This window comes from Phyllobates terribilis, unplaced genomic scaffold (assembly GCF_046119375.1).
Source record: "Phyllobates terribilis strain yellow unplaced genomic scaffold, ASM4611937v1 Scaffold_1__5_contigs__length_1240528914, whole genome shotgun sequence".
Lineage (NCBI taxonomy): Eukaryota > Metazoa > Chordata > Amphibia > Anura > Dendrobatidae > Phyllobates > Phyllobates terribilis.
Window position 1 is genome coordinate 797846760 of NW_027362761.1, and position 27399 is coordinate 797874158.

The 27399-nt window shown below is 43.4% G+C and overlaps 1 protein-coding gene across 1 annotated transcript in view; it reads left to right on the top strand.

The window, feature by feature from the left end:
• LOC141171354 (neuronal acetylcholine receptor subunit alpha-7-like) overlaps positions 1-27399 on the top strand; it is a 645132-nt gene that overhangs the window by 154179 nt on the left and 463554 nt on the right. The window contains exon 2 of the mRNA XM_073655206.1: positions 20913-21052. Within this exon, the coding sequence (XP_073511307.1) occupies positions 20913-21052 (140 nt within the window). The remainder of the gene's footprint in view (positions 1-20912; positions 21053-27399) is intronic.

A 27399-nucleotide genomic window follows, 5' to 3' on the forward strand; every position in this document is an offset into this window, starting at 1 on the left:
TTTCATAAAATAAATAATGGAAGCTGAAGCTGCACTTGTCAAAACATGGGAGTACATAAATAAGTGTTAAGGGAAGGAAAAAGTCAGAATAAGATATATATAAAAATGTGCTGATACTAAAGACAAATACAATGTATTGCTACTGTATATACACACATGGTCAAAATTGTTGGTACCCCTCGTTTAATGAAAGAAAAACCCACAATGGTCACAGAAATAACTTGAATCTGACAAAAGTACCGTATTTTATGGTCCAAACCTTACTTTATCGGTGGTGGTGGAGCTGGGACCTGTGCCGGGCTGTGAGCGGCGTCCGGCGGTGTGGCAGAGGAGCTACAGGACAATGGCTGCCGGAGCTGGCGCATGCGCCGGCCGGAACCTTCGGCTGCCATTTTCCTGTAAATCACAGCCTCAGGAAGATGGCTACGGCCACCAGGAGCCGCACATGGTCCTCTGCCTCAATGCCGGACGCTGCTCACAGCCCGGCACAGGTCCCGGCTCCTCCGCCTCATCGCCGGACGCCGCTTACAGCTAGGTGACAGACCTCAGCAGGAGACAGGCCCCAGCAAGTGACAGGCCCCAGCAGGAGACAGGCCCCAGTAGGAGACAGGTCCCAGTCAGACACCGGCCCCACAGCATTTCACCTCTTCTGCTGCCGCCACTGGGTTCCTGAGGCAGGGAACAGAGGGACCTGCGATCCTGCTGCACCACCTCCGCAACTCATAGCTGCTGGAGCACTGGCTTCATGTATCCAGGGTCCGCAGCATTTCTCCACTTCCGCCAGGCCGGTTTCCTGAAGGACCCTGCCTCCTGTGACCCCCGCTCCACCACTCCCAAGGTAAGATACCGTACCTATTCAGACTATAAAACGGACCCCCATCTATAAAAAAATATTTTTTTTCCTATTTTCCACCCCAAAATTTGGGGTGCGTCTTATGCTCCGGTGCGTCTTATAGTCCGAAAAATACGGTAATAATAAATTAAAAAGTATAAATACATTTCAAGAGTTTAATTTTTTTTTAAATTCTGTGGAAGCAGGGTTGAAAAGCAATGTCTGACTTGCATTTGTTCATTTTCAAAGATTTTTAATTTATTACTTTTGTCAGAGTCAGAAGAACAAGTTATTTCTGTGACCATTGTGGGTTTTTCTTTCATTAAACGAGAGGTACCAACAATTTTGACCACGTGTGTACCTAAATAAGGCAACAAGGAAAATGTTTACAATCAGTAAAATACACCTTAGGATCATGTAACAAATCAGGTCAAATAAATATTTCACTCTCATCCCCAAATGCATCCAACTTCTAAGGTGCTTTTTAACGATAATCAAAACATTTTAAATTTGCAATCACTAGTGCCAACAAATTTTACCCAAAAATAATCTACAGTGAATAAAAATCAGCGCAGATCGCAGGTACTAAAATTACCCTGAAAAGATGTGTATAGCACTATGAGGTCTCCTAGTATTGTATTTAATCCTTATTGAGCTTTTAACTCCTTAGTGACCGAGACAATTTTAACCTTAATGACCAGGCCAAATTTTTTAAATCTGACCAGTGCCATTTTATGTAGTAACAACTCTGGAATGCTTCAACGTATTAAAGTGATTCTAAGATCGTTTTTTTCCTCACATATTGCACTTTATGTTAGTGGTAAATTTAGGTTGATATTTTTTGCATTTATTTCTGAAAATATCGGAATTGTGCTGAACATTTTGAAAAATTTCCAATTTTTAAACTTTCAATATTTATATCTTTAAACCAGTTAGTCATGCTGTACAAAATAATTAACCCTCCGTCACATACAATATCGGTTCTAACGAGTTCACATACAATGTGACTGTCAGGCGCAGGCTAGAAAAATACCTACAATATCTAATGTTTGCAATTTCAGTGCTCTAAAAGTGATCAGTGACCTTCATAGGGATGTAATAAAAGAGACTACACATAATCAGGTGCAAAAAAAAACCATTTACTTAACATAAAACTAATAACTCTGAAATACAAACATTTCAAAACTCCCGCCAAATAGTCCCCAGTTCGTCAAAAAACTCTACAAAGAAAATTTATGGAAACAAACTTAATTTTAAGGTACCTTAAGTACTATTAAACACATATTCAATCAGAATTAGATCCTGAAGTTTCCCCAGAAAAATTACACTTGCAGAGCAAAGAGCAAGAATTACACATCATTTTTGCATGTGTCAGGCAGATTGCATTATGACATTTGTGACATTCATAATTAGAAAGCCTTCTGATTCCGCTTTCCGTGGTGCAGGTGGTGCATCTCCTTCTTTTGGGAGGTGGTGCAGGTGGTGAATTTTCACTATCATCTTCTGGGCGGAATCTTTTGAGCTGAACTTGAAGGCGAGAGGGGATACCGATTGTTTTCATACTTCTCCTGCGTAGCTCTCCAAGCACTAGTTCATGGGCCAATTTTTTCAGATAGAATCATCTACGGAGTGAATCAAGCTTGTTTTCAAGGTAAATGAGTTGTGAATTTATACCACCCAAATTCAACATAGCAAAAAATATGACCATTGGCCAGCGTTTGGTGCTTCTGCTGACGTTGAAAGTTGAGCACATCAGATCAGCTGTATCAACACCCCCTTTGGTTGCATTATAAAATGTAATTATCTTCGGGTTTTTTTGTGCCTCAGTCCCAGGATCGATGGCATCATCATCATGAAGTGCTGATAGAAGAAGTACAATTTTTTTTGCTTGTGGTACATAGGAAACCAAAACCTTTCCATTATGGAATGCAAACATACTGCTGTACTGTTGTCTCCCTTTCACACTTACTAACTGTGTAGGCAATTCTTTTTTATTTTTTCTTACAGTTCTGACATATGAAAGCTTCTGCATTTTCAGATAATCAATCAGATCACAATTTGAAAACCAATTGTCAGCTGTTATATTGCGACTCGATCCAAATAAGGGCTTAGCCAGTCTTTTTACAACATCACTGGGTTTGTTGCTGGCACAGTAAGGACCTTCTGGTTGTTTTCCTGCATAAACTTCCAGGTTGTAAGTGTAGGTCTTACTGGCATCAACAAGGGCATACATTTTTATTCCATATTTGTTAGGCTTTGATGGAATATATTGACGAAAGGCACATTTACCACGAAAACCAGGGAGCATTTCGTCAAATAGTGAGATTCTCCCCAGGGCAATAGCTTTTTTTACAGTTTTCAACAAATTTTTGGAATATATCACGAATTGGAGCAAGTCGGTCATGTGTTTTAGGTTCGGTTCGGGTAGTTCTGTCGTCAAACCGAAGGCAACGAATTAGAAGTTTGAATCTGTTTATGGACATAACAAGGCCAAATTTTTCAACTCCATCCCCATCTTTACTCCAAAGTCCCTCCAAACTTTGTCTATTTGCCCTATAAGCTCCTGCAAGGTATAATAATCCAAAAAAAGCACGCAGTTCTATTTCATCTGTGGCCTTGATGGTTCTGTTGCAGATGAACTTGTCCTTTGTAATGTCTATATATTGGTTGGTATATGTGACAATAGAGTCCAGAATGTCATCTGTGAATAAACTATTCCAGCATTCAACTGCAGTTTTTGCATTACTTGCAGTTCCTATAACTGCAGGAAGGTGAGTAATAATGTTTTGAAGTTCCCTACGTTTTTTCTGGAGTGGCTTCTTGTTCCATTGTTTTTTTTTATCTTTTCCCATATAATAAGATTCTACATCTTCATCCTCATCACTGTCACCATCTTGCTCTGTTTCAGAATCCACTTCACATACTGCCACCTCATCATGAGAATCAATCTCACTTTCCTCTCCTAAATCCTCATTCAGTGTGGGGTCTGCATCATCTAACAGCATGTTTGTTACTTCCTCAACATCAAGGTTTTTTGATAAATTGTACATTTTCCTCTCCATTTCAGCAGATAATCTGAAGCAAGAGAAGGAATATGTGTTAGGAAACTACTGTATATGCCTGAGCAGCACACTTTCTTTTTTAATCTGCCTTATTTCTATGAAATATTCTCACACTTTGTGCTATACATTCATAAAACAAGCTAAATAAACAATTGCGATGAATAAAAACATAAAATACCAACCTTATTGAGTGTGACGTGTTCACATACAATGAGCCTGAGAGATCAGCGCAGTTATATCTGTCCTCCTGAAGCTCTGCAATCCAACTGTGGTATGAGGTTTCACAGAGCTGCTAGAGACAGGAGACTACCTGGAGGGAGGGGATTTCCTCACAATCTGGTGAGGAAGGAGAAATGAAAGTAAAAGAGATGTGCCTGTCAGGCCTATTGTATGTGACGGAGGGTTAATAAATAAGATCTCCTTTACATCTTGATCATTTTTCAAACATCATTTTAGCAGAATGTTCGAAGAGTTAAAAGTTTAGCAGCAATTTCTCATTTTTTTAAGAAATTTACAAAACCTGTTTCTTTAATGACCTACTCAGATTTAAATGGACTTTGAGGGGCCTATATATTGGAAACTCCCCAAAAGTGATACCATTTTAAAAACCGGGGTGATAATAGAAATTATTTTTTTTAAATATCGAATTATGTCCCTGATTTGCTTTAGTAAATTTTATATTGAAAGGAACTGCCTATTTAATGAATGATGACAACCCTAATTGTCATCACTATCTTGCAGAACAAGACATATAATTAACACATACGTCCCCCCCAACATGTTTCATCGCAGATGCGGCGTCATCAGGGGATGGGACACTACTATGAATGGCTGCTGCCAAAATTGCCATCTATATATAGCCTTTGTACATGTTTATGGTAACCAATGCAATTGTTCATAGCTTACGTTCAGGACATGACCTCCATCATAAAATCTACCAGTTAGGGCTGACGATGACATTTTTGCCGGCTGCAATTCATACTATTGCCCCTTAGGCACCCAAACAGCAGAAACCCCCACAAGTGACCCCATTTTGGAAACTACACCCCTCAAGGATTTTATCTAAGAGTAAAGTAAGCATTTTTAAATCACAGGTACTACACAGAATTTGATAACTTTAGGTCGTCATATTGAAAATTTTGAGTGTAATTTTGTCTATATTTTGTGAATGCCATGTTGCATTTGCAGAGCCCCTGACATGCCAAAACAGTATAAACTCCTCACAAATGACCGCATTTTGGAAACTAAACCCCCCCAAGGAATTCATCTAGGGGTGTACTGAGCATTTTTAATATACAGGTAATTCACAAAACTTTATAACATTTAGATGAGAAAAGAAAAAAAATTCATTTTTTTTCACTAAAATACTGTTTTAGCACCAAATTTCCACCAGGGGTAATAGGAGAAAATTGACCTTAAAATTTGTTATGCAATTTTTACTGAACGTGGAAGTACCCCATATGTTATACACTACTGTTTGAGCACACAGCAGGGATCGGAAGGGAAGGAGAGCTGCTTGGCTTTTAGAATGCAGATTCTGTTTGAATAGATTCTGGGTGCCATAAGCCGAGCACCTCAGGTGCCAGAACAGCAGAAACCACCACAAACGACCCCACATTGGAAGCTTCACTACTTAAGGAATTCATCTAGGGGTGTAGTGCATATTTTGAATGCACAGGTGCCTCACAGATTTGTATAACATTGAGACGTGGAAATATAACATTTTAGTGGTAAAAATGTAATTTCTTTTATTTGTTGCAAATTTGTCACTTACACAAGGGTTAATAGGTGAAACTAGACCCCACAATTTATTGCGCAATTTCTCCTGAACTCGGTGATGCCCCATATGTTGTCAGAAACGACTGTTTGGCCACACATCAGGGCTGAGAAGGAAGGAGCGCTATTTGGCTTTTGGAGCCTTAGAATAGATTGCGGGTAATGTTTGCGGAGCCCCTAGGCGCTAGAACAGCAGAAAAACCCCAAAAGTGACCCTATTGTAGAAATTGCACCTCTCAATGAATTCATCTACGGCTGCAGGGACTATTTTGTGACATCCACACCACCCTTGTTTTTCTAGAGAATTGCAAATGTGGCAGATTAGGGCTCATACATTGTGCACCCATACAGTGCATTGCCCCCATATATTGTAGCACCCCCATACATTGTGTCCTACTTGTGTTTCTGACAAGCACCCCGTAAATTGTTAAGTGCTCTCTCCCCGCTACAATAATGTCAAATATATGGCTGCTTACAGAGGTTTAGGCACAATGGTGCTCAGAAGGAGGGGGATTTGGATTTGCAGCTCAGATTTCACTGGATTTTATTTTGGGGGATGGGAGCCATGACGCTTTTACAGAGTCTTTGTTCTACCAGTAACATGGGAACCTGCTTTATTTCCAGTAGCAGTGAGTGAGGACTAATTTTGTGCGGGATAAGTTAGGGTTTTTATCGGTAACATTTTGGGGTACATAACATTTTTTTATCACTTCCAGTATAAGACTAGGATAGCAATCTTGTGTTCTACTCTGTGCACTTAATGTCGGGCTTTCTTGTAAAACTCCCAGACAAAAACCCCAATGGAACCACTCACTATAATGAGGCAGATGGCGAAGCCTTGGACTCTGTTTACCGTCTGGTTCCGGTGGGATCCATCTTTTTATGAATTCACAGGATGGTCAACAACACTTGTGCGCTAAGAATACATCTAAATGATGGGTCATTGTTGGAACAGAGACCAGTCGAAGTCCAAAGTGACTCTGTCTCATTATAGTGAGTGGTTCTGTCAGGGTTTTTTTTCTGAATCACGTTTTTTGGGATTAAGGCTATGTGCCCACGATGCAGAAATGCTCCGGATTTTTCCTGAGTGTTTCTGCATCTCCCTGGCAGAAAAAACGCATGCGGATTGTACATGCGTTTTTCCTGCCAAGGACACGCGGAAGTGAAGTGTTTTTCACATGCATTTCCGCATGCGGGTTGTGAAGTGCTTTCTAAGCGATTTTAGCATCACTTGGAAAGTGCTTGTCAACTTGGTCACACTATATAAATCCATGCAACCGGCATGGATTTATATAGTGTAACCGTAAAAGAATGGTAAAAAATAAATATTATACTTACCTTCTGATGGCCCCCAGTGTCCTTGGTATCTTGCGGTGGTCTAAAACAGAGGTCCCCAACCGCCGGTCCGCGGACCAGGACCGGGCCGTTGGGGTTTTTCAGCCGGTCCGCGGGGAGAGGGGACCCCTCCAGCCTCCAGCAGGGCCGCCATCAGGGCATGACTGCCCTGACTCCAGTATGGGGCCCGGCCGGTAGGAGCCCCCTCGGAGCCCCCCTCTTGTGCGTCTCTCTCCTCATGGGGCCCCCGGCCGCATGCTAAGCGCCGGGTCCGGGACATCTTAGCGCTGCACTGCTGCGGCAGCACCTTCATGATTCCCCTGACTTCCGGTCATGTGACGGCGCCGTCACATGGCCGGAAGTCAGGAGAACCTGGTGTCAGCGATTTGGACGAGCGCCAGGATTCTGCAGGGATCGCATGGGGGTAAGTATAACAAGTTTTATTTTTTTTTAAATACAATTAACTAGGAGTGGGGGGAATGGGAGATGCACATGGGGGGAGGGGAGAGATGAGAGATGCACATGGGGGAGGGGAGAGATGAGAGATCCACATGGGGGGGAGGGGAGAGATGAGAGATGCACATGGGGGAGGGGAGAGATGAGAGATCCACATGGGGGGGAGGGGAGAGATGAGAGATGCACATGGGGGAGGGGAGAGATGAGAGATCCACATGGGGGGGAGGGGAGAGATGAGAGATGCACATGGGAGGGAGGGGAGAGATGAGAGATGCACATGGGGGGAGGGGAGAGATGAGAGATGCACGAGGGAGGGGAGAGATGAGAGATGCACGGGGGGGTGAGAGATGCACGGGGGGGTGAGAGATGCACGGGGGGGTGAGAGATGCACGGGGGGGATGAGAGATGCACGGGGGGTGGATGAGAGATGCACGGGGGGGTGAGAGATGCACGGGGGGGATGAGAGATGCACGGGGGGTGGATGAGAGATGCACGGGGGGGTGAGAGATGCACAGGGGGGTGAGAGATGCACGGGGGGGATGAGAGATGCATGGAGGGGATGAGAGATGCACGGAGGGGATGAGAGATGCACGGGGGGTGGATGAGAGATGCACGGAGGGGGATGAGAGATGCACGGAGGGGGATGAGAGATGCACGGGGGTGAGCTGCACATGGGGGGGTGAGAGATGCACATGGGGGGGTTATGTTTACATAACTTTGTTGCCTTATGAAGGGCGGGGGAGGCCCCCAAAAATTTCTTGCACAGGGGCCCACTACAGTCTGTGTCCGCCCCTGGGATGAAGTAAATGCAGCTGAACAGCAGCTGTCAGGACAGCTGCCCTGTCCTGCTGCAGGGCGTGATGGGGCCTCAGTGATGCGGCTCCTGGCACAGCACATTATGTGGGGCTCCTGGCATAGCTCCTGGCGGGGACCTGGTCTACACTATATGATAAGTATGCACTAAACTCCAAATCCCTCCATTACCCCGCCCCCATATGACCAAAGCCCCGCCCACCCCACCCCCTCCTTGCTGGGCCATGGAAAAATGATCTTGCTTCAAGCCGGTCCCTGGTGCAAAAAAGGTTGGGGACCACTGGTCTAAAAGGACCTTCCATGATGTCATTTAGTCATGTGACGGGTCACGCGACTGCCGACGTCAGCGTCACGTGACCCGTCACATCACTAAATGACGTCATGGCAGGTCCTTTTAGACGAGGCGAGCCAGGACACATCACTAAGGAGACCGGGGGCCATCAGAAGGTAAGTATAATGTATATTTTTTATTTTATCCTTTTTTTTTTACAAGTACTATGGTACCTGGGTCTGGAGGAGTGTCTCCTCTTCTCCAAACCCGGGTACCATCCGCACATTGAACTGCATGATATCCACATGTGCACATGTGATGCGGATATCATGTGATTCAATGCAAGTCAATGGCTGCGATTCGGCAAAATAATTGGTAGTGCTGCGGATTTTTGTGCAATGATAATCCGCAGCGGAAATCTCCGCAGCATGTGCACAGTACATGCGGATTATCATGGGGAACATGGCAGACCTTCTACGAAGAGTTTTTTAAGCGTTTCTGCAGCGGAAGTGGTTAGGGGAGAGCGCCGGATAAATGAGAGAGAGCCTTATTCCTACTTTTGGGAGTCAGAATGAACAAATAGACAGCAGTACAAGAATCATTTTTATTTTTGCGTGGTTCACCATTTGGTAAGATTACTTTAGTCTTCAGGTTAGTGTGATTACAGAGATACCAGATTTATATTATTTTTCTTTTTTATGATTTGCAGCTATCGCACAGTAGAAATGCTTTTTTTTCTAAAAAATAGTTTTTTTTGTTATTTTGAGAGCTGTAACTTTTTTATTTTTTGTCAAAAATAGCTGTATGACAGCTTTTTTTTGTGCAACAAGTTGGAGAATGTTTTGGTACCATTTTGGGGTACATTGCGCTTTTTGATCACTTTTTATATATATTTTTTAGACACAGAATGAGCAAAAACCAGAAATTCAATTATCGTTTTTTTTTTTGCACGGTTCACTGTGTGGTAAAACAGATAAGACCAATTTGTTCGTTAGGTCAGTACGATTACAACGATACCGGATTTATATAGTTTTTTATGCTTTGCTACTTTTACAGAATAAAAACAATATTTTACAAACATAGTTTTGTTTTTGCATCGTCATATTCTGAGAGATGTAACTTTTTTATTTTTTTTCTGAATGAGCCATGTTAGGAATTATTTTTTGCAGGACGGTTTGGCTTTTCCATTTATATCATTTTTTTACATAGGTCTTTTTGATTGGTTTTTATTACATTTTTTGTCTATAGTATGATGAAAAAGTTAGTGAGGAGGGACTAGAAAAGGAAATAGAGCAAAATAGAGCTTTAATTGGTTAAAAACAGATAAAAAAATAGCGGATGCTCACTCACCTGGAAAAGTTGCAATTGCAACAAACTTTAGGCATGTACCAGCTGCTGCAAGCCACAGGTCAACAGAACATAGAAATTTCTGTGCAGATTCAAAGTGGTTTTCCTTACTCTGCTGGTAAACTTACGTGGATGTATGAATTCACGAGATGAAGGAGTTCAGGAAACACTTTTTATTGAATGGTTGTACAGTCGACGTGTTTCGAAGTTATGTAACTTTTTCTTCAGGACATAACCAAACTGGAGATCCATAGCAGACCATCATACACTGATATTTAAAAAGAAGTGCTAAAAAGGGCACATGACATGTCAAAGTTCAACAACAGTCCGTTGATATATTATGCAAATCGTAAAAACAAATAAAACATATAAACACTAAAATAAATCACAAGAGCACCTTTTAGATAGAACATAAATAAAGAAATCTAAAAAAGTATAATAAATATTTTGTGGATTATCTGAAAGAGTATGCAGAAAGGGCAAATAAAATATGTTAGTAGGAGTCAAACTAACTCAGAACTGTTGTCCAAATGCCTAATAGTGTTAGCTGCATGTGGTGCCACCACAGAAATGTCTCTTGGAGAATGAGAAGCAGGAGAAATGACTCTTGATTAAGGTCTAGAGCGGGTCACCTTAAATGTATACGTGTCCTCTTTAAGAGGAATTTCTGCAATATATCAAAGGAAAAGGATCTATTAAGATTAAGCTCAGTAGTGTGTGAAGTTATATATTGAGTTAAATAAAGAAAGGGTTTGGTACCATGGTAGCCAGCTGAAAAAAGATTGCTTTCAGTGGGAAAAACAAGATAATCTTGTAGTTATGATACCTCTTAATGGCTAACAAAAATAAAATAAATGATGTTTCAAAGCAAGCTTTCGAGACTTCATAGGTCTCTTCCTCAAGCATGGTATAACAAAGTATTTGAAGAAACACAAATATGTGCACAAAAAAAACCCCCAGAGGGATAATAAATGGACATTTAAATAAACAAATAAACTGAGCCTAGCGAATGAATCCTTAATTGAATTAAATTAGTTGTGTGAAAGTTTTATAGTCCCAATATCCAAGTAAGATCAGAGGCCAGGTGCCCTAACTGTCTCTGGAGCAGATTCCTCATATTTTGTAGTCATAAATCATCCTGACAGATTTAGTCCTGTGTGGAGGGAATCAAAGACTCTAATAAGTTTATATTCCCAAACCCTTCAATTTGAAGTTTCCTTTTAATATGACAACTCTCATATTGTTTATGTTGTGTCCTGGACCACAGAAATGTTTGGCCACGGGTAAATGTTTTTTTGTCTGTAATTGTGTTGTGTTGGGACCTCATCCTTGCTCTTGGTTTCTGTCCTGTCTTTCCCAATTTAATCATTGGTATCAACCATAGGTGAATGGTTAATGTCAGCACTGATCCATACCTGATTTATTTTGACAAATGTAAGGATTTCCATGCTTGCAGATGATAAATTGGTCCACTTGAGTGTGACAAAGCCACCCATATAAATACTGAACCTGGCTGTTTAGCGGGTGTGTCTCTGTTTGTTGAATTGGGTCAGATTTGCGCAATGGCAGATAAAACATCTAGTCCATCATGTGAAATATGCTGTAGTAGTTGTGTCTTGGCTAATTATTGTAGTCCTAGTTCTAGCTCAGGTGAGAAAGCATTGGCTTTGCAACGAGAGGAGCACGTAACAGAGCTTATCCTTGTAAAACGCCAATTTGGACTCCCTTTCAGAATCTGGAAAAAAAATCCCTCATTGTGCTTTTATAGCAAAGTTCTAAAAGCATGGCTATCCAATTGTCATCCTTTTGCTTAATTGTAACAGTATATGCCTGTCATCCCCCAAACATTCCAGCATACAGCTTGCCATACTACTCAACAAGACCTAGGGCTGGTTTACTTTCATCACTTCAACAGTTGGTTGTCATAGCTCGCATCTTCATCATCATTTTCAGTCTGTTAGCCTTTCTGCTGCTTTTCCTCGTCTTACTTCTTTTCCTCTCCTCCATATCCTGCTGCATGTATAAGTTACTGTCCTTCCTCTATCCTTTGCTGCATTCTGATAAGTGTTTTTTTAACAGGATAAATATCAATGGGATAGCATCTGTCATCAGTTTTTCCTACTGACAATTTTTTTAGCCTCTTCAAAGAGCTTTGGTACGTAACATGTGTCCGTTATCAGCTGCCAATGGCGGATCTCAAAATAACTCACATTTACATTTGGCTGCTCCATGATATAGCCTGTCACCAGTTAACACTGATTGTACAAACACTCCACATTTTCAATAGTCGAATTCCAGTGAGTTTCTTAGCCACTCTGGCAAATTGCTTTATTTCTGAAAAGCCATGAGGGTGCGCTTTGCCACACAAGTGGTTGACATGAACAGACACTTTCCCAAATTTAAGGCTGCCAGAATGTTCCAGGCATTGTCGCTTATGACAATTTTCAGCTGTAGTTGACGGGGAGCCATCCAGAGTGAGGTTTGCCACCTGATGGATTGAAGCAGCTTTTGTCCCCCATGATTTCAAGTTGTAAAACCACTTGGCAGCGCTTTACCTTGCATGAACAAAAAATAAAGAGAGCAGTCTCTGGAATCAATGTTGTGCTCTGTAGCAGTTGGAGATGGGGTTATAACTGTTGAGTAGGATGCAGAGAAGGTGTAGGAGGAGACAGATAACTGCCATATTAAAAGTGGAAAAAGACAAAGCTCCCAGTCACAGAGGTTTTATCACCTGTCCTGGGTGGGGCGGTCCACCAGTGCAAATGAAAATATTCACCATGTAGACCATGAAACTCATGTATTATCTCTGTCCATAGCTGTTGCTTCAGGTGTCTACGGTGCAGGGTACTTCGCAGCTCATAGACAAGATGAGAGCCTATGCTATCCTGCATGTGAGAGCACAGAGAGATGATCCCTATTTATCAGAAATAATGGCAGCTGTGTATCCTCCAGCAAGGCTGAGTGCATGCCATCATTTCTTGAAATTCAACAGACCCCACTATGTGGTATGACAGTGACTGCACTACCAGCAACTTGACCATTTCAGAGTTTAGTTGGCATGCAAGCAGGTGATTGGGAGCATACACCTGTTTTCTCTACACATAATTAGGGATGGAAGTCTGGCAGTAACATGGAGAAGGAGAAGGAGTACTTATAGTCTGTCAAGCAGTAGGGGTGGATAACAAAGATGGTAATGATGACACGAACCATGTACTACTTGAGGATGCAAAATGGCTGATACAAAAACAAGTATGAGGCTAAGGAGGTGGATGACAACTTGGAAGAAGTTGTTCTGGTGAAGTATCTTCCCTGGCCCCTGGAGTGCTGTGTGTTAGATGACTAAGCGACAGAACAGAAATAACTAACAGAATTGAAATTCTGCTATTTTCAACTTTAAGTGTTATGCCGGCATAGGAAGTGGACTGAACAGAACTTCTGTGACTAGGATGAGTGGTATGACATATGTATATTCCATTATGCTCTCCATTTCCTTGCTACCAATATGTTTGCCAGAGTCAAAGGAGATATGACCTGCATTTAGTACTACTACTGCTTTGACAGCTGGTGCCAACAGTGGTGGTGGTGCTGCTGCTGTTAGCAGCTCTACCATTTTCATTTCAAAGCTTCTATCTATCAAAAATATATGTATACATTCATCCTGTAATATCAATAGTTCCACTTTAACCACTTTCACCACGATGTAATAAATCTAAAATGGTAAGGTGTGGACGAGGTGGAAGCTTTGTTCCAGTTTGGGTCGGGCAGAGGCATCGTATCAGAGAAAACGACCACAACTGGGTGACATTTTGGCAGTCCTCCCTCTTGAGAACGCAAGATGCTGCAAAAGCCAGCAACATTGTTGTTGCGTGTACAGTTGTTAAATTGGAGTAGTGAAACAGTTATGCAAAACATTAAGCTTTTTTTAGAAATTTTCTAATATATATATTTTTTGTCTAAACTCTCCCCTTTGACAAAAATTAGGTAACAATAAAGAACTACATTTCTAGGTAAAAACACGCAAGGAAAGGAAGATGTGGCAGAAGCCAGCAATATTTTTGTGGTGTGTTTGGTTGTTAACCCCTTTACGACATTTGCAGTATATAAACGTCATGGTCGCGAAGGACTTCCCAACCAATGCAGTATATATACATTATGGCGATTGCCCGCGCACAAGGGGCTGTGTGCAGGTCATTGCTGCCAGGACACTCAGGACTCAGTGCCAGGAATGGTGCCTGCACTGCTCCCGGCACTTTAACCCGCCAAATGCTACAATCGATATCGATCGCAGCATTTAGCGAGCGAGGTATAAGGAGGAAGCCCCTCTGCCCTTGGATCAGCGACCCCGCGATGTCTTGATGGGGGCCAGATCATTGCCATGGTGACCCGATGTCAACATGATGACATCCGGGTCACCAGAGCTAGCAAAGTTGATAGATCATGCCCAGAGCATCAGTGCAGCACTGACAGTTTATAAGCCATAGGAATACTCCTGCATCCCTATGCTTTATAAGCGATCAGGCTGAAAAAAGTGAATGTCCCATAGTGGGACAAAGTAAAAAAGTAAAAATAAGTGATATTGTTTTGTAAAAATATAAAAACAAAAATCACAAAATAATAATAAAAAAAGTTACAAAACCAAAAACGAGGCAAAAAACAATGCTTTATCGTGAGATACTGCCGAACAAAAAGTGAAATAAAACGTGATAAAAAAGACTAATATAAATAAATATGGTATCTCTGAAAATGTGATCTTGTCTTGCAAAAAACAAGCCACCATACAGCTCCATCAGAAGAAAAATAAAAAAGTTTTAGCTCTCAGAATAAAGCGAAAACAATTATTTTTTCTATAAAATAGTTTTTGTTGTGTAAAAGCGCCAAAACATAAAAAACTATATAAATTTAGTATAGCTGTAATCGCACCGACCCGAAGAATAAAGCTGCTTTATCAATTTTACCACACGCGGAACGACATAAAATAAAAACTAAAAAACAATTCCTGAATTGCTGGTTTTTGTTCATTCTATCCTCCAAACATCGGAATAGAAAGCGATCAAAAATTGTCATGTGCCCGAAAATGGTACCGATAAAAATGTTAACTCGTCCTGCAAAAAACAAGCTCTCTGTCTCTGCCGGCCAAAATATGGAAAAATTATAGCTCTCAAAATATGGCAATGCAAAAACTAGTTTTCGCAATAAAAAGTGTCTTTTAGTGTGTGACAGCAGCCAAACATAAAAAACAGCTATAAATCTGGTATCGCTGTAATCGCATCGACCCGAAGAATAAAGTCGTCTAATCACTTATACCGCATGAGGAATGGCGTAAAAAATAAATAAAACCAATTCATCACCTGCTGTTGATTCTGCCTCCCAAAGATCGCAGTAAGGCTCAGAGCACATTTATCCTGCGCTCTACGCTGGGCACTTACACCAGGGTTTCCGTGTAAATCTCTAAAATACATGATTCAGATGGAACCCCCGGCGGAAGATTCCCTATGATGAGGCAGATGGAGGCACTGTGTGGACGCCATCTGGCCTATGATCTTGCGGTGTCTGTCTTTTTAAGTGTCCATAAAAAAGCCATTGGCCACAGTTTTGTGCACTTCTAAAAAAAAGGACAACACTGTACAGAGGCAAGACAGAGTCCAGAGTAACTCTGCTACCTCATTATAGTGAATGGATCCTTTGGGGATATCATATAAAGCACAACACTCAGAGATTTAGAGGGAAACCCCGATATAAGTGCTCAGCGTAGAGTGCCAGATAAATATGATCCAAAATGTTATGTAAAATGTTCCTAAGAAAAGCTTAAAATCAATCCATAAAAAAAGCAACTCCCCACTCAGGTCCGTCATCTGTCAATGGAAATATAGGAGTTTTCACTGGTAGCACAAAGGCTCTGGAAAAGCAAAATGGCTCCTCGCTTCTAAAAGAAATCCAGCAAATTCTTCACTCCCAAATCCAAATGCCCCCTCCATTCTGAGCTCCAGTGTGTGCCTAAACCGCATTTAGTGTCCATATGTTTAGCATTTCTGTAGAGATGAGAGCCCGCCTAATTTACAGGTGCGTGTCTCCAGAAACATGAGCTGGGCACAACCTACTGGTCACTACAACGTGCTGGTCACTACAATGTACTGGTCACTACAATGTACAGGTTATTACAATGGCAGTTTGCAATTTTCACTCAGCAAAATCCACTGCTGCTTGTTTCTGGAAACAAGTGTGAAAATGTAAAATATATGTAAAATTTTCTTCACTGCCCAATGGTATACAATTCTGTGACCTACCTGTGGTGTCAATATGATCACTGCACCCCTAGTTGAATTCATTGAGAGTTGTAGTTTGTAAAATGGGGTCTCTTATGGGGGTCTTCTGTTCTGGCACCTTAGGGGCTCTGCCTATGTGACATGGCACCCTCAAACCAGTCCAACAAAATATGAACTCCAATATGCTGCTTCTTCCCTTTTGAGCTTTGCACTGTGCCTCAAAAGTAGTTTTAGACCACAAATGGGGTATCGGTGTGCAAAGAAAAATTTGAACAACAGATTTTGGGGTCCATTTTCTCCTGCTATCCTTGTGAAAATGAAAAAAATTGGGACTAAAACAACATTTTTATAGGAAAAATATATTTTTTCATTTTTACAGATCAACATTGTAAAATTCTGGAAAGCACCAGTGGGTTCAAGGTGCTCACTACACATCTAAATAAATTCCTTGAGGGGTCTAGTTTCCAAAATGGGTTCACTTGTAGGGGTTTTCCACTGTTCAGGGGCTCTCCAAACGCAACATGACACCAGCAAACCATTCCATCTAAGTCTGCGTTACAAAACGTCACTCCTTCCTTTCTGAGCCCTGCCGTGAGCCCAAACAATAGTTTTCCCCCACAGATGGAGTATTTGCGTGCTCAGGAGAATTTGCACAACAAATTTTGTAGTCCATTTTCTCCTGTCACCCCTTTGAAAATAAAAAAATTGGGTCTAAAAGAGCTTTTTCTTGTGGGAACAATGTGAATTTTTTATTTTCATGGCTCAACATTATACATTTCTGTGAAGCACCTGGTGGTTCAATGTGCTCACCACACATCTAGATAAGTACCCTGCGGGGTCTAGTTTTCAAAATTGTGTCATTTGTGGGTGGATTTCCACTGTTTAGGCACATCAGGGGATCTCCAAATGCGACATGGCGTCCGCTAATTATTCAGGCAAATTTTGCATTCAAAAAGTCAAATGGCGCTCCTTCCCTTCCATTCCCTGCTGTGTGCTAAAACAGTAGTTTTCCTTCACAAATTGAGTTTCGGTGTACTCAGAAAAAATTGCTCAACAAATTTTATGGTGAAAATTCTCCTGTTATCCTTGTGAAAATGCAAACTTTGGGGCTAAAAAACATACATCTAGATGAGCTCCCTGCGGGGTCTAGTTTTCAAAATGGTGTCACTTGTGGGGGTTTCCACTGTTTAGTCACATCAGGGGCTCTCCAAATGCAACATGGCATCTGCTAAATTATTGAAGCAAATTTTGCAAAAAGTCAAATTGCACTCCTTCCCTTCCAAGCCCTCCTGTGCGCCCAATGTTTTTTCCCCACATATGAGGTATCGGCGTACTCAGGAGAAATTGCACATCAAATATTGAGGTCCATTTTTTCTTGTACCCTTGTAAAAATTGAAAAATTTGAGTCTAAAGTAAGTTTTTTTGTGAAAAAAAAGTCATATGTTAATTTTTTCCTTCGACATTCCATTAATTCCTATAAAGCACCTGAAGGGTTAATAAACTTCTTGAATGTGGTTTTGAGCACCTTGAGTGGTGCAGTTTTTAGAATGGTGTCACTTTTGGGCATTTTTTGTCATATAGACCCCTCAAAGTCACTTCAAATGTGATGTGGTCTCTAAAAAAATGGTTTTGTAAATTTTGTTGGAAAAATGAGAAATCACTGGCCAACTTTTAACCCTTAGAACTTCTTAATAAAAAAAAATATTTTTTTACAAAATTGTGCTGATGTAAAGTATACATGTGAGAAATGTTATTTATTAACTATTTTGTATGATATGACTTTCTGATTTAAGGGCATAAAAATTGAAAGTTTGAAAATTGAAAAATTTTCCAAATTTTCGCAAAATTTCTGATTTTTACTCAAATCATATCGAACAAATTTTACCACTATCATGAAGTACAATATCTCTTGAGAAAACAATCTCAGAATCAGTGGGATCCGTTGATGCGTTCCAGAGTTATTAACTCATAAATTGACAGAATGGTGGTCAGAATTGTAAAATCTGGCCCGGTCATGAAGGTGAAAACAGGCTCAGGGGTGAGGGGGTGAAATTGGACTAGTAAAACAGATAAGGAAAATGAATGTGTCCTTTTTTATTTATATTTTTAAACACAATGGCTTTGTCAAAAAGGATATGACAAAAATGCTAGGTAGGTTAACATCCCAAAAATAAGTATCTGCCACTTACAGGTTTATTATTGGACTATTATATTTATACGTGCGCAAAAAATAAAACATTTTCAAAACATGCACACTTTGCATAGTAGAGACTTGCATTTAACTTTCAGAAATGTTCAGATTTTTTTCTTTTGTCTCTTTTAAAAAAACAGGTAAAAAAAATTATATCACTTGCCAGGGAGCACACTTACTATCATAGACAAGTATTTTTCTTCAGTGCTAAAATTAGAATGATGATAATTAATTAACCTATTTTTTTCAGTACATCAAGAATGAAAAAAATATGATGTTATCGAGGTGCTGTACTGAAGCATATCACAGATCAAACAATTCACAATCACACTGACTCTGCAGGTTCAGAACCTTCCTATCACTTAAATCTCTGTATTATTATTATTCACAGACTGAGACTACCACTCCCATTTTCTAATTTCTTCAGTGATATAGTAGTATACCATACTCTGATTTAGGCATTTCTATCTCTATGTGTAATGATGAGCTGTGCCCCCTGGCCTCTTATCCCTAGGCTGTACAACCCTAAAATACAGTTATATGAAAAAGTTTGGGCACCCCTATTAATCTTAAGCTTAATGTTTTATAAAAATTGGTGTTTTTGCAACAGCTATTTCAGTTTGATATATGTAATAACTGTTGGACACAGTAATGTTTCTGCCTTGAAATGAGGTTTATTGTACTAACAGAAAATGTGCAATCTGCATTCAAACAAAATTTGACAGGTGCATAAGTATGGGCACCCTTATCATTTTCTTGTTTTAAATACTCCTACCTACTTTTTACTGACTTACTAAAGCCTTTTTTGGTTTTGTAACCTCATTGAGCTTTGAACTTCATAGCCAGGTGTATGCAATCATGAGAAAAGCTACTTAAAGTGGCCACTTGCAAGTTGTTCTCCTGTTTGAATCTCCTCTGAAGAGTGGCATCATGGGCTCCTCAAAACAACTGCCAAATGATCTGAATACAAAGATTATTCAACATAGTTGTTCAGGGGAAGGATACAAAAAGCTGTCTCAGATTTAACCTGTCAGTTTCCACTGTGAGGAACATAGTAAGGAAATGGAAGAACACAGGGACAGTTCTTATTAAGGCCAGAAGTGGCAGGCCAAGAAAAACATCAGAAAGGCAGAGAAGAAGAATGGTGAGATCAGTCAAGGACAATCCTCAGACCACCTTCAGAGAGCTGCAGCATCAACTTCCTGCAGATGGTGTCACTGTGCATCGGTCAACTATACAACGCACTTTGCACAAGGAGAAGCTGTATGGAAGAGTGATGCGAAAGAAGCCGTTTCTGCAAGCACGCCACAAACAGAGACGGCTGAGGTATGCAAAAGCACATTTGGAGAAGCCAATTTCTTCTTGGAAGAAGGTCCTGTGGACTGATGAAACCAAGATTGAGTTGTTTGGTCATACAAAAAGGCGTTATGCATTGCGGCAAAAAAACACAGCCTTCCAAGAAAAACACTTGCTACCCACAGTAAAATTTGGTGGAGGTTCCATCATGCTTTCGGGCTGTGTGGCCAATGCCGGCACCGGGAATCTTGTTAAAGTTGAGGGACGCATGGATTCCACTCAGTATCAGCAGATTCTTGACAATAATGTTCAAGAATCAGTGACAAAGTTGAAGTTACGCAGGGGATGGATCTTTCAGCAAGAAAATGATCCAAAACACAGCTCCAAATCTACTCAGGCATTCATGCAGAGGAACAATTACAATGTTCTGGAATGGCCGTTCCAGTCCCCAGACCTGAATATCTTTGAACATCAGTGGGATCATTTGAAGAGGGCTGTCCATGCTCGGCGACCATCAAACTTAACTGAACTGGAATTGTTTTGTAAAGAGGAATGGTCAAAAATACCTTCATCCAGGATCCAGGAAATCATTAAAAGCTACAGGAAGCGACTAGAGGCTGTTATTTTTGCAAAAGGAGGATCTACTAAATATTAATGTCACTTTTCTGGTGAGGTGCCCATACTTATGCACCTGTCAAATTTTGTTTGAATGCAGATTGCACATTTTCTGTTAGTACAATAAACCTCATTTCAAGGCAGAAACATTACTGTGTCCAACAGTTATTACATATATCAAACTGAAATAGCTGTTGCAAAAACACCAATTTTTATAAAACATTAAGCTTAAGATTAATAGGGGTGCCCAAACTTTTTCATATGACTGTAGCTGCTGCTTTCCCTGTTGCATCTTTTAGAGCCTGTCATAGTCCTCCTTCATTGGCTGTGCTTGATCTTGTGATGTGATAGCTGCAAGGCATTATCGGGAAGCCTACGTGGCTGTGCCTGACATTATGTGAGCCCACTCTCTCTTCAGCAATTTGTGAAATAATTCAAGGCATTTTCTTTTTGCAATCCACGCGAATCAAATTGCAAATTGTTCAAATTCGTCATCACCTGCGAATTTCAGGAATTTCAATTCAAAGTTGATTCACAGTGTATCGATTTGATCATCTCTACGCTCTGTGCTTGTCAAGATACCCTTAAATGTGCATTTGTATTAAATGTTTAGTATTTCTAAATCACATTATTAAAGAAGTGTTATTTCTTTAAGGCACCCATCAGGGTGAATACCAAAGGAAACTTTACAGAGAACTGCTAAAAAATTACAATCGCCTAGAAAGACCTGTAGTGAATGACTCCCAGCCCTTACTTGTAGAGCTACAGCTTTCTCTTCTACAAATAATAGATGTGGTAAGTCAAATTCACTTTTGCAAAATTGAAATCTTAAAACCATGTTGTTATTCTTCCTTCTGTGAAAGACACTTTCATTTTATTATTTTTATGGTTTTATGTCTTTGGGGATTTTTTTGCACACAGATGGAATAACAAAAAGGTAGAAAAAGAAATGAAAGTTTATTTGTGTTTATGACATGATCATTTAAAATGGATTAAATCATTTTAAATTGCATTTGGAAATGTACTTTATATTTCTACATTAAATGTTTTGAGAACTATTTTGCCTTGAAATAATAATGCATTTTTAAAACTGGCAATAGAATTATCTCAACAGAAGTGGAAAATCAAAAACTCGGCGTGCTCTTGTTCTTTTTTTGGTGGGATACAAGATGTCGTAAAACACTAGCCTTTAGGGTATAAGCAGATTCCCATTTCAAATTGCTAGAGTTGGGTGAAGTTTGCAAAGCTTTATTAGAAAAAAACATAATACAGACCCTTTACTTTTGTTTGGAGAAGAGCAAAAGATGATTGTAGTGGAAAATTAAACTAATTGCAATGGAATGGTGCACCTAAGTATAACTGCCACACAGTGCTCAGATACCAGTGCCCTAAAATACTTAAATGCCAGTGCCATATAATGGCCAAATATTACAACATGGGGCTTTATTCATTATTGCATTTACTACTGTTTTTATTGTGTTTTTGATGTTTTGAGCCTTGTTTTTGTTTGCAACAAATTAATTTTTCCATTTGCACTTTTTTTAAGCGGTTATCCGGGACCTTGCTTATTTTTTTCATATGGAGTTAAGAACTTACGAGTAGGTAGTTCCATCTACCTGCCTGTTCTGCGACAATCTCTGTTGGTTCAGAATGGCCACAGACTGATCCTTTTGTGTGATTTTTCTGCTTCTGCTGATGCCATGTCACAGCAGCTTCTTCACTTTTGCTCTGCTCTGATGATGGGACCTTTCTGCTGATGTCATGCTGTTTGACAGGTGCTGCCTAACTATGGGGAGTGTAGCATCGGCGTCTCTGCCCCCTGCTAGGCAGAGACGCTGTCCCTCTCACCTTCCTGTTCCGGGCGCAGCGTCCTCCAGGGCTCCTTCCCTCGCTGCTGCCGGCGCGCGCTCCTTCCCGGGCACTGCGCTTAGGGCGCGCGCGCGCTCCCCCTCTCTTAAAGGGACCACGCGCGCCATTCTAAGGAGTCCCCGGCCAATAGCCGGAGGACCTCCCATATATAAGGCACCTCCTCCAAAATGGAGGTGCCCGAGCAAAGTTGTTGCAAAGCATACTCACCTCTGCTTCAGCCCTCAGGTCCCGTTGCCGGCCTGACTACCAGTCCAGTCTGCCTGCTTGTCTGCTCTTCAGCCCGACAGTCGGTCTCAAGCATCCACCAGTCTGTCTATGGGCAAGTCCACCTATGGACCAGGAAGCACCTGCCAGTTACCTGCCTGCTACCTGCCGTACTTTCTAGCCCGCTCACCTGCTACCCGCCTGCTAGCCTACCTGGAAGCCTTGCTGTCACTTGCCGTGACCACCTGCCTGCCAGCCAAGAGACTCTTACCTGCTCTGCCGTCACTTTCCGTGACCACCTGCCTGCCTGCCAAGAGACTCTTACCCGTTCTGCTGTCACTTCCCGTGACCACCTGCCTGCCAGCCAAGAGACTCTTACCTGCTCTGCCGTCACTTGCCGTGACCACCTGCCTGCCTGCCAAGAGACTCTTACCCATTCTGCCGTCACTTGCCGTGACCACCCGCCAGCTCACCCAGAGACTGCTACCCTCCTGTTGTGTCCACCTGCTACACCGGTCAGTCCCCGCTATCTGACCCGTGGGAGCCACCTGCTCAATTACAAGGTCGTCCCCAGACTAACACCTGCCCCTCGGGGTCCCTCCTTTTTCCAAGGCACAGAGGTTCCACCATCCGGCACCGTTACAGTTTGCTCGGGCCATGGAATCCGGTGGCACCCAAGCTCCCTCGCTCTCTGACCTATACCATGAAGTCTCCCATCAGAGATCCCAACAGGAAACCATCCTGAACCATCTGCAGAATGTCAATTCCCGCCTGGACACACTGACTACTCCATCGGCATCCGCCGCGAATCGCACAACTCCCGTCCCGGCAGCGCCGCTGCCCACCTATACCATGGCATCCAGCCCCAACCCCCGTCTCTCTGCACCACCTCGTTTTGGTGGAGAAGACCCCGCTTTGGTGCGAGGTTTCATAAACCAGTGCACCCTGCACTTTGAACTCTTGGCACATCATTTTACCTCCGACCGGGCCAAAGTGGCATTCATCATGTCCCATCTCACTGGGGAGGCACTGGCTTGGCTAAATCCCCTGTGAGAGAGAGGGGATCTCCTGGTATACAACTTGTCAGCTTTCCTCACAGCTTTCCGGAAAGTCTTCGTTGAACCAGGACGAAAGACCTCATCTGCCTCATCTCTGCTACGTCTCCGCCAAGGAAGTCTCACCGTGGGCCAATATGCCATACGGTTCCGTACCCTCGCTTCTGAGCTTGCCTGGGGTAATGAGGCTCTGCTGTCTGTCTTCTGGGAGAGTCTTTCCGGTCGGATTAAAGATGAACTTGCCGGTCGGGACATTCCTACCACCCTGGATGACCTGGTGTCACTTGCTACCCGGATTGACATCCGGTTCCAGGAACGTACCAAGGAGACCACCCGTGTGAGAAGGTTTCCCCACCTTGCTCCTACCTTCCAGAGACCTGTCTCTTCTTCAACCACACCCCGGGCGCATTCACCCGAGCCCATGCAGGTCGACCTGACCAAGATGGTCAAATCCCTCCAGGAGTCATGCCGGGCCGAGGGGAGCTGTTTCTATTGTGGCAGCAAGGAGCACCTGATCCATTCCTGCCCGGAGAGGCCGGGAAACGCCGGTGTCTAGGATTGCTCGGAGAGGTCGTCCTAGACAAAAAATAGTCCTCTCCATCCCTGACTCTGTCTGTCACTATCTCCTGGGGAGAGGATCGGCACTTTGAGATCGCCCACCTGGACTCTGGAGCTGCTGGGAACCTCATCTCCCAGTCCTTGGTAGAGACATACCGTATTCCCACCAAGCCGCTCGCTGAACCTTTGTCAGTTGCCTCCGTGGATGGAAGACTCCTTCCGGAGACCATCCTGCTCGTCACTGAACCCTTAACTCTGCAGGTGGGAATGCTGCACTCTAAGAAGATCTCCTTCCATGTGCTATCCGTACTCTCTCACTCCCTGTTGCTAGGTCTACCCTGGCTCCAGACACATGAACCTGTATTGAACTGGCGATCCGGTGAAGTACTCCGGTGGGGTCCAGACTGCCTCAAGACCGGCCTGGTTCCGGTCCGCCCCGCTTGCCCTCCGCCTACTCCAGCTAATCTACCGGGTCTCCCGGCTCCATACTGGCCCTTTGCAGACGTCTTCGGTAAAAGGGAGGCAGAGATGTTGCCACCCCATAGGCCATATGATTGCCCGATCGACCTGGTACCTGGTGCCACTCCACCCCGTGGGCGTATCTACCCATTGTCCGCGGCCGAAACCCGGGCCATGTCTGAATACATTGAAGAAAATCTGGCTAGGGGATTTATCCAAAAATCTACCTCCCCGGCTGGAGCCGGATTTTTCTTTCTCAAAAAGAAAGACGGCTCGCTACGTCCCTGTATTGACTACAGAGGACTCAATCAAATCACAGTAAAAAACAAATATCCCCTGCCGCTCATCTCCGAGTTGTTTGACCGTCTCAAAGGCGCCAGGATCTTCTCCAAGCTGGATCTACGGGGAGCATATAACCTGGTCCGTATCCGTCAAGGAGACGAGTGGAAGACAGCATTCAATACCCGGGACGGTCACTATGAGTACCGTGTGATGCCCTTCGGACTCTGTAATGCCCCCGCTGTCTTTCAAGAACTGGTCAACGACATCTTCCGGGACCTCCTGTACTCCTGCGTGGTGGTGTACCTGTACAATATCCTGGTCTTCTCTCCGGATCTCCCCACACCGGAGGGATGTTCGTCAGGTCCTGCTTAGGCTTCGGCAGAACCACCTCTATGCCAAATAAGAGAAGTGCCTCTTCGACCAGACCTCCCTTCCATTCTTGGGCTATGTTATCTCCCAGACAGGCCTGCAAATGGATCCCGAGAAGCTCTCTGCTGTCCTAAAGTGGCCTCGTCCGGAGGGGTTGAAGGCGATGCAGCGATTCCTGGGCTTCGCCAATTACTATCATCTTTTCATCCCACATTTCTCGTCCCAGACTTCTCCTATATCTGCGCTTACCCGTAAGGGGGCAAATCCCAAGGTATGGTCGCCGGAAGCCGAGGAGGCCTTCCTTTCCTTAAAGAAAGCCTTTGTCTCTGCCCCCGTCCTGCACCGTCCAGACTGCAATAAACAATTCTACCTGGAGGTCGATGCCTCCTCCTCCGGAGCCGGAGCGGTACTCACCTAAAAATCTTCTACCAGGAGAATGGTAACCTGCGACTTCTTCTACAAAATCTTCTACTCGTCTGAGCACAACTACTCTATAGGAGATCGTGAATTGCTAGCCGTCAAATTAGCACTGGAGGAGTGGCGCTATCTGCTTGAAGGGGCTCTATACCCAGTGATCATCTACACGGATCACAAAAATCTGGCATATCTCCAAAATGCCCAGAGACTTAATCCTCGCCAGGCCCGGTGGTCTTTGTTTTTTGCCCGCTTCGACTTCATCCTTCATTTCCATCCGGCGGACAAGAACATCAAAGCTGATGCCTTGTCCCGGTCCTTCCTGTCCTCCGATCAAGAGGAGGAGCCTACGCACATCATTGATCCCTCCAAGGTAATGAAGGTGGGCCCCCTGGATCTGACTCGTCTCCCACCCGGTAAGACGTTTGTAGCAGTATCAGATCGGGAGAGGGTTCTTCGTTGGGGCCATTCTTCTAAACTAGCTGGCCATGCTGGCCAAAAGAAGACCTTCCAGCTCATTACCCGGCATTACTGGTGGCCTACCCTGCGTAAGGACCTTGTAGACTTCGTCGCGGCCTGTTCATCTTGTGCCCGTAACAAAGCGCCCAGACACCTACCAGCCGGCCATCTCTTGCCCCTTCTCGTACCTGCTGCTCCATGGCAGCATATAGCTATGGATTTTATCACCGATCTTCCTGTTTCTGCCGGGTGTACAGTCATTTGGGTGGTCGCTGACCGCTTTTCGAAAATGGCCCACTTCATTCCCGTGCCTGGTCTCCCATCTGCACCCGAACTGGCTAAAGACTTTATCCGCCACATCTTCCGTCTCCATGGCCTACCCCTCCACATCGTGTCGGATCGTGGGGTTCAGTTCACCTCACGCTTCTGGAGAGCCACATGTAAGCTGCTAGACGTCACCCTGGATTTCTCCTCCGCTTACCACCCACAGTCCAATGGTCAAGTGGAGCGGATCAATCAGATCCTTACCAGTTACCTCCTGCACTTCGTTAATGCCCACCATTCCGATTGGGTGGATCTCCTACCTTGGGCCGAATTCTCTTATAATAACCATGAGAGCGAATCCTCTTCCAAGTCCCCTTTCTTTATAGTCTGTGGCCAACATCCCTGGATTCCAGTTCCCGTCTCCGCTTCTGTGGACAACCCTGCCGCGGAGTCTCTTGTCAGCGAATTTTCTACCATTTGGGAGAGTACCAGGACCGCTCTTCTTCAGTCCTCCGAGCGGATGAAGAGATATGCTGATAAGAGACATCTGGATCCGCCTCAATTCCATCCTGGAGACAAGGTTTGGCTCTCCTCCATACATGTGCGGCTCAAAGTACCCTCCTACAAGTTATACCCTCGATTCATCGGACCCTTCAAAGTTCTCAGGCAAATTAACCCAGTGGCCTACAAATTAAAACTCCCGACCACCCTACGCATTCCCAACTCCTTCCACGTATCCCTCCTCAAACCTCCTCCTTAACACTTTTTCCGATAATCCAGGTACTCCTCCTGCTCCGGTTTCTGCTGAGGACGTCTTTGAGGTGGAGAGTAGCCACCAAGAGGGTAAGGGGGAGAACCTTTTTTCTGGTGGATTGGAAGGGGTTTGGTCCTGAGGAAAGAACTTGGGAACCCAGGGAGAACATCAACGCCCCTTTTCTCCTTGAGAAATTTCTCTCTGGCCTAAAAAAGGGGGGGCCTAAAGAGGGGGCACTGTAGCATCGGCGTCTCTGCCCCCTGCTAGGCAGAGGCGCCGTCCCACTCACCTTCCTGTTCTGGGCGCAGCGTCCTCCAGCGCTCCTTCCCTCGCTGCTGCCGGCGCGCGCTCCTTCCCGGGCACTGTGCTTAGGGCGCGCGCGCGCTCCCCCTCTCTTAAAGGGACCGCGTGCGCCGTTCTAAGGAGTCCACGGCCAATAGCCGGAGGACCTCCCA